The sequence below is a fragment of the Alosa alosa genome, chromosome 24 (assembly GCF_017589495.1).
Source record: "Alosa alosa isolate M-15738 ecotype Scorff River chromosome 24, AALO_Geno_1.1, whole genome shotgun sequence".
NCBI classification, from domain to species: Eukaryota; Metazoa; Chordata; class Actinopteri; order Clupeiformes; family Clupeidae; genus Alosa; species Alosa alosa.
In genome coordinates this window covers 15,911,855-15,929,226 of record NC_063212.1, presented here as the reverse complement: position 1 = coordinate 15,929,226, position 17,372 = coordinate 15,911,855, and the positions used below count along the sequence as shown (strand labels likewise).

Sequence of the window (17,372 nt, the reverse complement as noted above, 5' to 3'; positions counted from 1 at the left end):
TCCACCTTACTAAGGTTCCTAAGGCCTTTGGGAATAAAAACAGACCCACAGAATCACAGCCCCTCCACCATAATTCTCATTAGGCATGGAGTTCTTTTCAGTTTAGTCATTCCTCTATGTACGTCAAACCCACCTAAAATATTTCTTGCCAAAGAGCGCAATTTGTATTTAATTTGACAATAGACCACAATTCCAGACAATATCGCTGTAGCATTCAGTACCTCCTGCCATTTACATTGGTAATTAAATGACAGGGAAGGCTTTTACCTGGCATGCCCTCTAAACCCTCTTTCTGTAACTCAACAGTGACCCTCTTTCTGTAACTCAACAGTGGTTCTTATGGAATTGTTTGCTTCTCTTACCATCCTTCACACTGTGTGTAGGGGCAAAATAACCATGGGTCTTTGTCCACGCATGTTTGTCACATTCTCAGTTGATTAGAACCTTTTATTTATTGTTTCAACTGTAAATAGTGGCATTTTCAACCAAGTACCTAGTTTGTATTCCCTGACAAATGTCAACACACTTTAAATTTAGTGTATTCTCTTGTCTTTCCCATGTTGAAAAATGACCAGATGATATATCCTCTGTGTCACTTTATTTGCATAGTTTAGTGAAAAAGTCATGAACTACTCCTGAAAGTTCACACTCTGATTAACTTCGAGAAGTTGAATAAAAATAGGAAAATGCTTCTGTTACATTTTGTATATAAGATTTTCTAGGGATGCCAAAAAATTGTGGGCAACGTGTTTTTGATAAAAACGTTTATTTCTTTTTTTCCCTTTCCTTTTTACTCAGAAACAAATTCCTTCCCTTCAAGGTTGGATTTTTACTCATTGTTTTCATTGTGAGTTTACAATAAATCACCAAAAGATAATTTTATATACCTGTTTTTAAGCCAACTTTAGAAGAGGTGCCAATCACTCTGGAGGGTACTGTGTGTATATTTATAGTATAATATGAAGATATTATAGGGTACTCAGGGTAGGATACTGTGATATATACTACAATGACAATAGATTGGTAATTTAAAGCATTAACTCACTTAATGGAACATTAATGTATATAATGTTACATGAAATGTTTTTTATTATTATTAGAGAAGATGGACCTTCCAAGCATCACTCAAGAGGACTTTAATCTAAAATGTCTCAGGAACTACTGAAACCGTAATGGGGGAAAAAATGTGACTAAGGCATCTTACCAGAGACGCTGGATAAGTGTGGAAAGAAATCAACCTTCATGCAAAATAGCACAGAGACATGTTCTGACTGTTGTGTTGGTGTCTGAGGTTCCTTACCGGAGAAAGGCGATAAGAGGGAATGGAACCCTCCTGCCATCCCGGTTCTGCTCTGGCTCAGCTTGGGCTCCGTCCGCTTCTCACTGCTACTGTTGGTGCTGCCGCCACCGCTGCTGTTACTCCCTCCTCTCCGCACACCACCCTCTCCTCCCCTCCTCCTCCTCCTCCTCCTCCGTGGAGAGTGCCGTCATCCTCCCGCCGGTGGCCCTTGTGGGGCCTCTGCAGGTGGACGCGGGCGTGGGCCACCACCTGCTGTAGGCTGCGGAACAGCTTCCCGCAGTCGGGGCACTCCCAGGGGCCGCCCAGCGAGGCCTCGGACGCGCCCAGGCCGGAAGAGCCGGAGCCGGCCGAGATGTGGCTGTGGTCGTCCCTCTCCCTCCCAGCACTGCCGCCCGTGGTGGTCCCGGGGCCTCCCAGGCCCCCCAGGTAGGCCCGCAGCTGCTCAGCCTCCCCGGCCACGGAGCCTCTGGGCTGGGGGAGCGGCTGGTGGGGCTGGTGGGGTCTGGACCGGGACTTCTGCTGCTGCTGCTGCTGCTGCTGGTGGCTGTGCTGTGCTGCCGCCAGGCTTCGGGCCACCAGTTGCCACATGACCGCCTGGTCTGCTGCGTCGCCGCCGGTGCCATGGGTCGCCTCGGGGCCTCCGCGCTCTTCCCGGGCCCTCTCTCTTTCTCTCTCCCGCTCGCGCTCCCTCTCGCGGCGCTCGCCGTTGCCCATCTCGGCCACCTGGGCCACGGCCTGCAGCCTCTCCACACAGCTGGCGCCCTCGGCCCCCGGCAGGCCCAGGTAGCTCAGGAGGGAGGCCTTGCCAGAGCCGGAACCGGCGGCGGCCGCCGCCACAGCCGCAGCCAGCTCGCGTTCTGCCCGGCTTCCAGACCCTGCTCCACCACCTGCTCCACCTCCAAAAGTGCCACCCCCTCCACCGGTGCGAGCCAGCAGGAGGCTGGAGTAGAGGGCGCTCAGGGACTGATTCCTGCCCCTGTTCCCCCCACCCCCACCGGAGGACTTGCCTGTCGGCCCATCGGCCACCCCCGGCGTGGGTCCGAGGCCCAGCCCGGCTAGGCCGGCCTTCAGGCCCAGCTTGTTGAGATGCACCTTCATGTGGTTCTTGAGGAACCAAGGCTCTTTGAAGCCGCGGCCGCACACCTGGCACTTGTGATCCAACGAGTCCTTGTGCTTGCGCATGTGACCCTTCAGGAACCAGGACTGTGTGAAGCGCTGACCGCACGTCTCGCACCGGAAGGCGGGCAGCGGGGCAGCCCCACTGCCCTGGGAGATGACAGCACTGACGTTGGCACTAGCCTTGGCACTGGCCTTGGTGCCAGCGTTGGGACTGGCGTTGAGAGCCGTGATGGCGACAGGCGTGTTGGGCGGGGTGGGATTCTCTCGAGTCTGCTGATAGATAGATAGATAGATAGATAGATAGATAGATAGATAGATAGACAGATAGATACTTTAATGTCCCCAATGTGAAATTTCTCTTGGACTCCACAAAGCTCGACCCAGTAACAAAAGGACACACAATACGCACGGACTCACACACACAACAAGCACGGACATTACAAAGAACATATGGCACAAACACAGAGAACAGAAACCAACCTGGGGGGAGAAGGGGAGCGTTGATGTTGTCCTTGGCGTAGGTTGGGCCACATGGTGGTCGCGTGGTTTGGTGGAGGGAGCCGGGTGGCTGTCCAGGAGATGGGCGGCAAGGCGCTCCTCCTGGCTGGCAGAGAAGGGGCACAGCGTGCACTTGTAGGGGTTGTGCAGGATGCGCGTGTGACGCGCCAGCTCGGACGCTGTGCGGAACTTTCCTTTGCACTCGTTGCAACGGAAGGAAGTGGCGGCTGCTGTTGCCGCGGCAGCAGTGGCGGCCATTGTCATCTGGGCGGGGTCTTCCAAGTGGGAGGGGAGCAACGGGGTGAAGGCAGCTGTGATTGGTGCCTCTTTGGTCGGGGGAGGGGTTAGGGAGGGGTTCTGAAAGGGGTCAGACAGGAAGTGAGGGCTGAAGGCAGTCTGGAGGGAATCTTCATGGTGGATTGTCTCGACTGGGCTCAACTCCAAACTCGGTTCTGGACTGGTCACTCTGTGGTCCAGACGTGGCTCTAGTTTTCGATCCATAGTTCTTTTCCTTCTGTTCCTCCTTCGGTCTGGACTGATGTCCAGACTGATGTCCAGACAAGCATCAGGGCTTCGTCCATCTAGACTTCCATCTAGATGTCCATCCAGAGTCTGCTTGAGACTTTGATCCACGGCACACCCCGGCCGCCACCAGGCCCGCCTTGGGCGGGTTTGTCCTGCCCGGCGGTCGGCTTGCAGGCGTCTCGTCCGGCATGGTAGAGCACGGTGGCCCGGCGCTGGCGGTCCAGTCGGTGGGCGCGGGCGTGCAGCGACAGGATGCTCTGGAAACGGAAGCGCTTGCCGCACACGCCGCACGGGAAGCGCAGCGCGGCGCCCCCTGGCGTTGCGGAGGGCACTGCCGCAGTAGACGTCACCGCGCCGTCCCGACGGAACAGCTGCAGGTCAAGCTTCACCGGGCGGGGCGCCGCTGCCCCTCCCTCGGGAGCCCCCCCCGCCGGCCGCCGGCGACGCCAGCCGGTAGGGCCATCTCCAGCCACACGGCCTCGGGCCACGGAGGAAACGGATGGCGGAGTGCCCGGGGGGGACTCCCTCGGTGGGGGGGGCCCTGCGACCGCACTGGCCCCCTCCCCGGGGAACAGCGCCACAGCCGGCGTGGGAGAAGGTGGCGCGGACATCTCCTCTTCCTCCTCCTCTTCCTCTTCCTCCTCGTCCAGCCCCCCACCACCTTTCGTCCTCGGGTTGCCTTCCCGCTGACCGGGCCAGCCAGGCCCAGCTGGTGGTTGCGGAGGCAAGGGAAGGGCGAGAGAGAGCCAGCCCTTGGGGCTTGGGTGGGCTGGGGCGGTGGAGGATCAGTGGCTGGACTCTTCATGGGCTAGCGGGCTGTGGTCCAGGGAGGGCATCGCCGGAGGAGAGAGGGGGGGCTCACAGGACAGAGCCAGCACACACTCCGGAGGCGAATCCATACTCTGACACAGAGAGAGAGATAGATGAGAGAGAGAAAGAAAGAGAAATGAGAGAGAGAGATTAGGAGAGAGGGAAGGCAGGGAGGGAAATAGAGGGAGATAAAGGGTTGAGAGACAAGTGACAGAGAGAGTGAGACAGGGAAAGAGGGAGGGTGATGAGAGAAAGAAAGAAAGAAAGAAAGAAAGAAAGAAAGAAAGAAAGAGAGAGAGAACAATGGGACAAAAGAGACGGGAGAGGAAGACAAGAAAGTGGGTGGGTGACAGAGAGAAAGAGGGAGAGACAGAGATAGAGAAAAGGTAACAGGCAAATGACAGAAAGAAAGAGGAAGACAGGTATAAATAGGGAGTGATAGAAAGAGAAAAATAAGAGAGGGAGAGAGAAGAGGTAGCAGAGGCAGAGAGAGGGATGGAGAAATGAAGGGGGGGTGAAAGAAAGACAGAGAGAACCTTCTATTGCTACAACTCCACTTTCGTCATGGTAAATTATATGTACATTTTCTAATTAAATATTTAACATTATTGGAAAGAGAAACATACAGACAAGAGCTAGCACAGTAGGAGAAGATAGATAGGGATACAATTATGTAAGATGTAATGTGTGTGTGTGTGTGTGTGTGTGTGTGTGTGTGTGTGTGTGTGTGTGTGTGTGTGTGTGTGTGTAGCCCAGACATACCAGTTAAGAGTGTAAGCCATGCTCCGGTTGTCAGGTTGAGCAAGGATACTCTTCTAGGATGGTGATCTCTGTGACCACCTCTTTGAATTCCCTGAAACACACACACACACACACACACACACACACACACACACACACACACACACACACACACACACACACACACACACACACACACACACACACACACACACACACACACACACACAGAGACACATACATATGACTATGCATGTACAATAAATAAACACTGTGAATGTGAAGGTTTAGGACATTGCTCCTTTACTTGTGCTGCATACTCTCAGAACAGTAGTGTTTGTGACGGTCACACTGGATGACTTCATGTTTAGGCATGTGAGAGAATGGGAGGTGTGTGTGTGTGTGTGTGTGTGTGTGTGTGTGTGTGTGTGTGTGTGTGTGTGTGTGTGTGTGTGTGTGTGTGTGTGTGTGTGTGTATAAGCATGTGTGTACATGTGCATACATGTGTGTATAGATTCTTATATAACCTGAACATTTGCATCCATGCAGTTTCACAATTGCACACATGTACTATAGTGGGAGTGTGCATGATATGTTTCATATGTCTGTATCTCTCTCTCTTTATTATCACTCTCTCTCACTGTCTCTCTGTGTGTGTGTGTGTGTGTGTGTGTGTGTGTGTGTGTGTGTGTGAGAGAGAGAACATGGGGCACAACAGGACACCGACTGTCCCAAACAGGATGGGCGCGAGATGTTTGGACTTCCCCACACACCCTTCCTGTCCACTCATACAGTAGCTGTTTAAATTACAAAAAAAAATTGAAACACACACAAACACACACACACACACACACAGAGAGACACAGACACACACACACACACATGTGTCATATGTGTGTGTGTGTGTGATCAGCCATGTCTGACAACAGATAGAGCCCCTTAGGGGGACACATAAACCACACACACACACACACACACACACACGCACACACACACACACACACACACACACACACACACACACACATACACACACAGTCTCTCTCTCTCTCTCTCTTTTCAAAGAGAAACCTAACACCTGACCTCAGTCGTTATGCAGGGCCATGCATGAATGAAAGGCTAGAGAAGGAAGTATAGAAAACACTACACATGCTAGATGACATCACTGGTGGTTGTATTAAACAACATCTGTTGAATGCTGACCCATCTGTGTAATGGTGTGCATATGTGATTGTCTGTATCTTTGTTGCTATCGTTGATATATATATATATATATATATATATATATATATATATATATATATATATATATATATATATATATATATATATATATATACAGTGTGTGTATGTGCGTGTGTGCGTGTGTGTGTGTGTGTGTGTGTGTGTGTGTGTTTCTGCTTAAGTTTGTCTATACATTTGAATATATTTATGTGTACATCTGTGCTTGCATCTGTCTGTGTATGTATATGCACCTGTGTGTGTGTGTGTGTGTGTATGTGTGTGAGCTGCATGTATGTATCTGTGACTGTGACAGTGTACTTGGATGACAGGGCGACCAACTGAGCCAGTTGACATTTTAGCTCAGCCATGACTCACTGGGATATCACACAATATCAATCACACACCCTCTCCCTCTTTCTCTCCCTCCCTTCATTTCTCCCCTTTCTCTATGCCTCTCTTCCTCCTCTTTATTCCTTTCTAACACACCATTGTTCCCTCTCTTTCCATCTTTTTTCTTTCTTTCTCCATCTCTCCCTCCATAGATTCATTCTCTTCCCTTCCCCCCTCTCTCGCTCCCTCTATTATTCACTAATTTTCTTTCATTCTCTCTCCCTCTCTCCCTCCTCCCTTTTCTCTCTTTTTTCTCTGGCAGCGGTGCCAGTTGGCACGATGCCACGGAATGCTGATATCAGCTGGTAGATTGGGGCCTGCCAACATGGCGAAGAGAGAGAAGGAAGAGAAGAGACGAAGATAGAGAGAACAAGAAAAGGATCGAGAAAGACAGAGAGATAGAGAGAGAGACAGAGAGAGTGAGAATGAGAAAAAGAAAAAGAGCAAGGAGAAGGGGCAGAGAAGAGACATGCTGAACAGATTTCATTATTTGCAAACACTTATCAATTTAGCAGCGACGGTTGAAAAAAAAATGTATCACAGAAAGCAACGACAAGTAAATAAATGGTAAAAATGGCAGATTGCAGACTGGCAGAGAGGTTACGGTGTTAGTTTGACAGTATGGCTGGCCTGATGGTATTATCATATGAATATCACCGTTGCATGGCATTGTTCCGCAATCGCTGCCACTGCCGTGTGTGTATGTGCACACATTTGCATGTATGTGTGAGTGAGTATGTGTGTGTGTGTGTGTGTGTGTGTGTGTGTGTGTGTGTGTGTGTGTATACATCAATGTGTGTCTGACCAGCCCTGTCATGCCAATAAAGCTTTGTGTGTGTGCATGTGTGTGTGTGTGTGTGTATATGTGTGTGTGTGTGTGTTTGTGTGTGCTTGTAGATGAGGATGGAGATGAGGTGCTAGACAGTGGGGGGAGGGGTGAGACGAAAGGCTTGGCAGACGGCAGGAGATAGATAAAAACCCACACATGCACACATAATTCAAATACGTTTTTTAAAGACGCCGAGTTGGGGGAGCGAGGCAGGGTGCGGGGGTGCAGGGGTGGGTGGTTGGCTGGTTGGCTTGCCTTTCAACACGGGCTGAAGCTCATTGGCATAGGCACTCATGCACGAGATTCGCACATGCCGAACACCTTTGTCTCAGCAAACAGCGGTGTGGAACCCTGACATGCCGAATCTCACAGCAGAGGAGGGTAAATCAACACCAACAGCGATTGCACTTTCCAGTAGCCTGTCTGGGTGGCCAGGCAGGAGTTCAAAAATGTGGAGTAAAGCAAGTCTAAACTTCAGTTTAATACATTGTATGGTTTCACTGAATATAATCATTTCATAGGTACACGGTATACACAGCACTTTAGCTGCACTGTGGTACGTTGCACACAGGCCAAAGATCACCATACCGAAAATTGAGGTTTATTTCATATATATATCTAAATAGTCCAAAATCTGAATATCAATAGTTACAAAACACATGCAGGGCAGCATGCCATGGCAGTCCTCTCTACCGTGTACACTTCTAAGCTGAGACCCCATGGCATTAAACCTCACCCTGTTCTTTCCTGTTGAGTTTTGGCCACCAAACTGCAGACTTTAGAAACCTCACAGGTCTATCTGAAACGATGCCACAGGTGAGAGTACTCCTCTCTCACAACGTTTGGGTAGAACATATCTAAATTTACAACCTGACCTGGTATTGTTTTATTTTTATTTAACCAGGTCAATCATGGGCTAGTATCATTCATTCACTGTGACGCAAAAAAATGGCTTATATGTTGCTAAAACGGAAAGGAGACATAGATTGAAGAGATAGACCCTTGAGGGTTGCCATCTTTAAATCTCAAAGCGTTGTCCGTCCTCTTCCCATGTAAGCGCCTCTTCACATTTAACCCAAATAGCGTGCGTGCGACAGAGGGAAAGTTCTTTGGTGTTGCTTTAACCCAAACATGTCTACACAGTAATTCTTCATCTTCCACGAATTATTATCATAATTATTATTATTATTATTATTGTTGTTGTTGTTGTTGTTGTTGTGACTATGTCCCTGACACTGGTGATGACCAGCTGACAGCATGGGTAGAATAAGAAGCAGTCACATGTAGTCCTATGTGAATATGAGTCCTCCAGCCCTCAGGAATGGCTAGTGGTCTAGTAGTAAGGATGTGTGTGTGTGGTTGTATGAGGACGTAGGTGTGCATTAGTGTGTGTGTGTGTGTGTGTGTGTGTGTGTGTGTGTGTGTGTGTGTGTGTGTGTGTGTGTGTGTGTGTGTGTGCAAAGATGTTTCATGTCCCCATTAATACTGCGTGTTGAAGGAAAGTAGAGAGAAGTGTGCGTGCGTGTGTGTGTGCTGAAGGAAGGTAGGGTGAAGTGTGTGTGTGTGTGTGTGTGTCTCTGCATTTAACCCAATCGGTGAATTAGTGAAACACACTGCACACAGTGAACACACAGTGAGGTGAAGCAATACACACTAATCCGGGCGCAGTGAGCTGCCTGCTTTAACGGCGGCGCCGGGGAGCAGTGAGGGGTTAGGTGCTCAAGGCCACTTCCAGCCGCCCACTATTTCCCAAATGGGTCATTGTTATGATTTCTTTGACAAATATATGCACATAATCTGGACATATCTTTGCATAGTAAAGCAGCCAAGGAAATTGCAATTCATGATTTTTTACATTAAGGATGCGACATACACAAGTGATTTTGAAGCACCATCTGTCTACAGCAGCAGCTAGGCTATGAGCCCTCTGGTTGATTACATAAGGCTCTACAGAGGTGCATGTAAGTGTAACAATCTGGTAGACAGTCTATATATAGCTTTAAGTGGGTGTGTTCAGAGTAGGTGTATGAATGAATGTAGATCCCTCAGGAATGGCTAGTGGTCTAGTAGTAAGGATGTGTGTGTGTGGTTGTATGAGGACGTAGGTGTGCATTAGTGTGTGTGTGTGTGTGTATGTGTGTGTGTGTGTGTGTGTGTGTGTGTGTGTGTGTGTGTGTGTGTGTGTGCAAAGATGTTTCATGTCCCCATTAATACTGTGTGTTGAAGGAAAGTAGAGAGAAGTGTGCGTGCGTGTGTGTGTGCTGAAGGAAGGTAGGGTGAAGTGTGTGTGTGTGTGTGTGTGTGTCTCACATTCCAACCCAATCGGTGAATTAGTGAAACACACTGCACACAGTGAACACACAGTGAGGTGAAGCGCCACCTGTAATCCCAGCATGATGGCTGCCTGCTGCTTGGCGGCGCGGGGCGCAGTGAGGGTTGGAGTGCTGCTCAAAGAGCCACTTCAGCAGCAGCCCACTGGCCCTCCCAAATGGGTCATTGTTATGATTTCTTTGACAAATATATCGTACAATCTGGACATATCTTACACTGTAATCAACCGGCAAGGTACAATTCATGATTTTACATTAAGGATGCGATACACAAGTGATTTTTGGAAGCACCATCTGTCTACAGCAGCTAGGCTATGAGCCTCTGGTTGGATTACATAAGGCTCTACAGAGGTGCATGTAAGTGTAACAATCTGGTAGACAGTCTATATAGCTTAAGTGGGTGTGTTCAGAGTAGGTGTATGAATGAATGTAGATCCCTCAGGAATGGCTAGTGGTCTAGTAATGAGATAACCAATGATGTGTGGTATATGAGAATAGGTGTGCATTAGTGTGTGTGTGTGTGTGTGTGTGTGTGTGTATGTGTGTGTGTGTGTGTGTGTGTGTGTGTGTGTGTGTGTGTGTGTGTGTGCAAAGATGTTTCATGTCCCCATTAATACTGCGTGTTGAAGGAAAGTAGAGAGATAGATGCGTGTGTGTGTGCTGAAGGAAGGTAGGGTGAAGTGTGTGTGTGTGTGTGTGTGTGTCTCTGCATTTAACCACCGAGGAATAATTAGTGAAACACACTGCACACAGTATTACAGGTGAAACACCACACTAATCCCGGTAGCAGTGAGCTGCCTGCTTTAGCAGTGGCTCGGGGAGGCTGGTGAGGGTTAGGTGCCTTGCTCAAGGCCACTTCAGGCATGACCCACCTATTTAAATGGGTCATTGTTATGATTTCTTTGACAAATATATCGTACAACCCTCAGGAATGGCTAGTGGTCTAGTAGTAAGGATGTGTGTGTGTGGTTGTATGAGGGCGTGGGTGTGCATTAGTGTGTGTGTGTGTGTGTGTGTGTGTGTGTGTGTGTGTGTGTGTGTGTGTGTGTGTGTGTGTGTGTGTGTGTGTGTGTGTGCAAAGATGTTTCATGTCCCCATTAATACTGCGTGTTGAAGGAAAGTAGAGAGAAGTGTGCGTGCGTGTGTGTGTGCTGAAGGAAGGTAGGGTGAAGTGTGTGTGTGTGTGTGTGTGTGTCTCTGCATTTTACCCAATCGGTGAATTAGTGAAAACACACTGCACCAGTGAACACACACAATGAGGTGAAGCACACACTAATCTCGGGCAATTAGTGAGCTGCCTGCTTTAACGGTGGCTCGGGGGGCTGGTGGGGTTAGGTGCCTTGCTCAAGGCCACTTCAGCCGCGGCCCACTATTTCCCCAAATGGGTCATTGTTATGATTTCTTTGACAAATATATGCGTACAATCTGGACATATCTTTGCATAGTAAAGCAGCCAAGGAAATTGCAATTCATGATTTTTACATTAAGGATGCGATACACAAGTGATTTTGGAAGCACCATCTGTCTACAGCAGCTAGGCTATGAGCCTCTGGTTGGATTACATAAGGCTCTACAGAGGTGCATGTAAGTGTAACAATCTGGTAGACAGTCTATATATAGCTTAAGTGGGTGTGTTCAGAGTAGGTGTATGAATGAATGTAGATCCCTCAGGAATGGCTAGTGGTCTAGTAGTAAGGATGTGTGTGTGTGGTTGTATGAGGACGTAGGTGTGCATTAGTGTGTGTGTGTGTGTGTGTGTGTGTGTGTGTGTGTGTGTGTGTGTGTGTGTGTGTGTGTGTGTGTGTGTGTGTGTGTGTGTGTGCAAAGATGTTTCATGTCCCCATTAATACTGTGTGTTGAAGGAAAGTAGAGAGAGGTAATGGCATGTGTGTGTGTGCTGAAGGAAGGTAGGGTGAAGTGTGTGTGTGTGTGTGTGTGTGTATGTGTGTGTGTGTGTGTGAACGTGTGTAGGTGGTATAAATAGTTTGACTATGCATACTGTTATAAATCTGGCCGGCTTTTTTTGCCTCTGGTCACACAGCAAACTTCCCTGCAGACTGGATTCATTTCCTGTACTTCACCTTTCCCTGAACTCTCCCCCTCGCCACTATACACACTACCCCCTTCTATCCCTCCCTCCCTCTCTCTCAGTCTCTCTTCCATGAACCGAACCATCCTGTAGATGTTTCCCCTGTCCTCTTTTACCCTCTACTCATCCCCCTGTTCCCTCTCCTCTCTGTCGCACGCACTTCTTTCGTTCTCTACCTGAGGATGTCCACTTGTGCTCATATATTTTTATATTCCCACGGTCTTAACCCCCCCTCTCTCTTTGTCTCTCTCTCTCTCTCTCTCTCTCTCTATATATATATATATATATATATATATATATGTATATATATATATATATATACATATATATATATATATATATATATATATCGTATGTAACACATACATACATTTTTCTTTTTGCTCTCTCTCCATTTCTCTCTGTGTCTGTCTCACGGGTGTCTCACAGGTGTACTTTCATCTCAGGACTCCTCCAACACACTCCCTTATTTTTTTGCGCTGTCTTCTCCTCCTCTTCCTCCGCCACCCTTTCCCTCGATGGCTGAGTGCTAATAAGCTGTCTCAAACTGCTCCACGCTGACTGACCTCAGATCAGCTGTACCTGCTTTATAATTATGGACATGACTGACTTCACACTGCGTGTGTCTGACCCTAGATAACCCTTTCATTTTAAATGCATATGGAGAGTGACTCCCCTTTTCTAAAGAAATCCCCAATTGGAGAAATCTCTTTTTAAAAAATAAAAGATGGATCTTCTTTGTTTTGTTTTGTACTTCATGGGCATTCCCTGACTTAACTGTTTCTATTTAAGGCATCACAGCTGGTTGCTGCTTTATGTTTTTAGTGAAATGAGAGTGTGTCAGGGAGCTGACTTTTTTTAATTCACTGATTAAAAAAAAAGACAGAGCATCACCAGAGGATGACAATCTTCTGGAGAACGCTTCACCCAAACATACCACCCACTCACCCTCAACACACAAACACACACACACACCATCTTCTCCTAACTGCCCACCCCCTTTCTACTGCTGCACCGGAACATCCTGCTGTGTTGGATGGGGTGGCACATTTTAATGGGCCCTATCTCAAAGCAGCCATGGCATGCCAATAGTGGACACAAAAACACCAAAAGAACACATCGTCATTAACGTCGTGAATTGTTAGGCAAATGCTGACTTGTGCTGGGTATGCAACAAGTGAAGACGCAAGAGGTGGAGCACTGTGAAAGGACTCTCGACTTGTGTGTCTTTGTATGCATGTGTGTGTTTGTGTTTGTGTGTGTGTGTGTGTGTGTGTGTGTGTGTGTGTGTGTGTGTGTGTGTGTGTGTGAGAGAGAGAGAGAGAGAGAGAGAGAGAAAAGATGAGCATGTTTGTTACCATAATGTCTTGTCTTTTGTAAGACACGACATACACAATTAATACTAATATATTGTGTATAACACATGGTAAAAGTGAGAAAAACTACACAAATATGGACCACCAACTCTGATTATGGTTATATTACATTTGCATGTTAAATAGCCTGCGCCTCTTTGCTCACTCTACAGTGTACAACCGGTACAACCCTTTGCTGTGCACTAGGCCAACAAGTCTCTTCTCCATCTGTGTGGCACCTCTGTCTAACACGGACACACGCAACACAACGCTGCCATGTCCTGACCCAAGACCAACACTGCGAATCTTCACAGGCACCGCGTCGCTTACACATAGTACTCAAGGGCTCTGATTCAGACCTGATACAAGAGGAGGGGGGGAAAAAAGACTGACTCCAATATGTTACTGTACAGTACAAGTGGTGGCAACAGGTCAATGCCATAAGACTTGGTTATGTCAGTTACATGCTGTGATTATGGAGGGGTGATGTTTGGCATGGCCCTTTTTCTATCTCTTTTGCTTAAAATGTATGCTTGTGCATGGGTACTAGTCTATCCAGAGAGTGGAATAAACATGCTGTGGATGGCCTAAAGCAGACCGATCCACTTTGTCAATTGTGGTTAAACTCCTCCATAACAGGTCTTTATATGCCATCTGTTTATGGTCGGCAAGTGAGCTCCCCAAATGGACTCATCACAATAACCATTATTACAAAATTGCCGGACGTCCAGGGTTGTAGCGTGGAGCTTTCAGTTGTGCTGTGACTAATTTCAGGGTAGTTGTGTGCTCAGAGCAAAACAAATAGGCAAAGGGGATGTGCATAATATGTCACACTACAATTCAAACTTCACCTTCTGTTTTTAAGGTCAGTACAGCTGTGCTTTCACTGTGGGGAGGCAATGTGTACACCGGAGTCTCTCTCCAACAGAGTGTTAATTGCCGCAATTAAAGTAATCAGTGGTTTGGTGAGTAAACTCTGAAGTAGAGCTACCCTTCAAGAAAGCAGGAGTCGCATAGGAGACGCAGTATGTACAGTATGTGTGTACTTGGAAGACTGCACTGAGATGAACTGGCAAACATGACATAATGAACAGATTAAGGGACCAAAATGCACGTTGGTTCAATCTAGTTTGAAAGTAATATTCATCTCTCTCACTTTCTTTAAACGAAAAAAACTTCAATGGTGGTTTAAAATAAGAATCCCAAGAATAAGAGGCATTCAGTCCCTGGCAGACACTTGCATGCCAAAGAGACGCAGATGAAAGAGGCAGGCTAAGGAGCACGAGAAAGAGAGCAAAACTGTACCCTCAGTCATGCCCTCAGAAGATTTTGCTACGACTCAGTACACCCTTTCAGCGAAACGAATATTTTTGTAAACGTTGCCCCGTATGAAAGATGAGTTCAGTATTATTTCACTTTAACGTTTTTTGGGTTATGGGACGGCATTATGTATCCGGACGACATAGATGACACGTCTGCTTCTTATCTCGAGAGGAATTTCCTCCGCGCCCCTGTGATGTGCGTCAATAACGTGCAACCATTTTCACTCGCTTTTCTCCCCCTTCTCTCTCGCGGCCATCTCAATTAAAAAGGTACATTAATGAAATAAATAATTACCAACAAACAAATACTAATGCAGGGTGCAATCCTCGCCAATACCAGATTTAACCGCTTCGATGCTTTGGTTTGCAAGCGTATCATCGTTCAGAAAGAACAATATACACTATCTTAAACAAATATTTCTAGAATCAGCAGACGTTTATTTTTAAACGCTCTGATGGTAATGACGGGGCGCTGAGCTAGCGTTTAGATCTGACTGTACGCCGGGTCCATTTTCTTCCTGAATTTCTTTCAACAAAAGATTAAGGGAGGGGAAAGGACACGAGTATGCGAGGGGAGCAGGAGAAAAGTGCCATCATGGGTTTCATCTTGAATTGCAATGCCAATCCATCCACCATCACAAAAATAGCTGAACTACAACCAACCAGCCCCTCCGGTGTATGACAATGAACAACTTTTGAACGTTGACTTAAGCAGAAAGCCTAAAACCCAATTTTCCCCGACTCAGTGACTATTAACAACTTAGTCCATGTTTTGAATAGATTCAGTGTTACAGTTACGCGGTCGCTACTTAGAGTGAAAACACTGTAGCGTCAAAAGAGGTGACTACCGGAGCTAGTAGGCTACTCCAAAGAGGTGACGTTAGGACAAGACGGGTTGTGGTAATAGTAGGTAGTAACTAGTAGCTCTATTTATGCCCAAATTGCTACAATATGTATCGCAACTTGGAGTTGACGCTCGTATGTGCTCCTATCCTAGACAAAAGTCGATATTTCTCAACAGTGCCATACTTTACGCGTCTTCCAACAAAAGAATTAGCCAAGCTAATCACCCCGCTACATTTAAGATTTATTCACAGTGCCCAATCCTCAAATCATTCATCACTTGTTCCTCAACAGACACAACGTCGATAGAGAACGTCATCTTTAACACCAAAAGCTCACGTTTCGACATGTCGAGTACATCGAGTACTCTTTTGAAATACAAACTACAATCACTCAAAGTTCAGTAGCATGTTTTTGATTCATGTAGCCAGCCTGATGTCCTCCTTGCTTACAATCACAAGTCTTGCTAAAATACAATCACAGACCATGCATTGTGCACGTTGCAGTATTCAAGTTCAGCATTAAGATTGAAACATAGCGGAAACTTTGTAAAAGTTCGATGGTTATTATTTAACAAACGATGCGTAATGCCCGACTTCGGAGAGAACACTTTTTTTTATAAAAGACAAATTATACCTGAATAATGATAAATAAATGTGTTATCACAATTTAACCTGCAATGCAACTAATTTGGGCCTAATCTAAAGTTGCGACATTTTCTTGATCCATATTCGCATCATCGTTGCCGGCAGTTTGGAACACATAGCCTGGCGGTGGGATAGGCGCACATAGCCGGGCATCATACATGACATACACCAAACTGCACAAGTGTGTGTGGCTACATGTATGCACTGAACAGCACGCATATATGACCCGCCAATCACTCACATCGTACGCATGCTAGCTGGATGAAACAGAGTAAAACTACTACATTAAGAAAAAAAAAAACATAACTATAAATTGTTTAGACAATACTGATGATGGTTCTATACTGATTATATCCACAGGAAAAAAAGTCGTCGTCAGATATTTGGTTGTTTGTAAATGTAACAAGTATGTCATTTTGGGAAGCCTGTAACCGCACTATCAACCGTGTATCCATCTTATCATCTATAAAGGTGCATGTATATAAATATTGATACATTTATCTGTATTAACTATATATTCCTGATGAAAGTAAGGCTCAATGTACTTACGGGAGAGGCGACGATGAGATTAATGACAAGACACGTCATGATTACGTTTCACTTGAATTAAATACATTACGAGTTAGGGAAAAAAATGGAAATCGGGGTTGTTGTATACAAGCATACGCCGTTTCCCCCTCCCTTGCTCTTTCTCTTCTCCTCCTCCTCCCCTCTTCTATCGCACGTCTCTCTTGCATTTTTTTCGCAAAGATCCATTTATTGTGTAGTCGTGAGTGAGTGAGTGAATGAGAGAGAGAGGGAGAGAAAGGGAGCGGTGATAGAGTGGAGTCTGATGTAGGTTGCAAATGTAATTAGACTCTTTCGGGCACCATTTTAAAACATTCCCACATGCGGGGCAGCTATCACTCTCTCGTTCGCACAGCATCTGATCTATAGGACGGCAGGATAGGCTTCAGCAGTGCATTTGGGACACATCTCAAATATTTAAACTATTCTATTTCAAATACATTTGCCCCTAATTTGGTCCATCAGAAATGCGTGTGGCATTTTGATATATTGTTGCTTTGCAGGTATCTGGTGAATCCCATTATGTTGTTACAAAATTCTAATAAACAGTTTAGACTACATGTTTTTGCTACTGAAGAGGGTGAAAAGTTTCATTTAATGATCGTTTATTGTCATAACAATGTAGGTAAGTAGTAAAGCGTGTATTTGTTGACATTGGTCGAGAAGAATCTCAATATTTTTATGCAAGAACGTGATTCTGTCGAGGAATAAAGGTGCAGAAAAGTTGCCGTTGCTTTGTGCGGTTACAGACTGAGAGAGTTGTCGTTGCAAGCCGGAAGTTTG

General features: G+C 46.6%; 1 protein-coding gene across 1 annotated transcript in view; it reads right to left on the bottom strand.

The window, feature by feature from the left end:
- Positions 1–16,920, bottom strand: part of znf219 (zinc finger protein 219) — a 27,082-nt gene extending 10,162 nt beyond the window's left edge. Inside the window, 6 exon segments of the mRNA XM_048236000.1 lie at positions 1,301–1,444; positions 1,447–2,692; positions 2,900–3,571; positions 3,574–4,344; positions 5,015–5,105; positions 16,572–16,920. Of these exon segments, the coding sequence (XP_048091957.1) occupies positions 1,301–1,444; positions 1,447–2,692; positions 2,900–3,571; positions 3,574–4,341 (2,830 nt within the window). The 5' untranslated portion in view covers positions 4,342–4,344; positions 5,015–5,105; positions 16,572–16,920.
- Between the last annotated feature and the right edge of the window lie 452 nt (positions 16,921–17,372).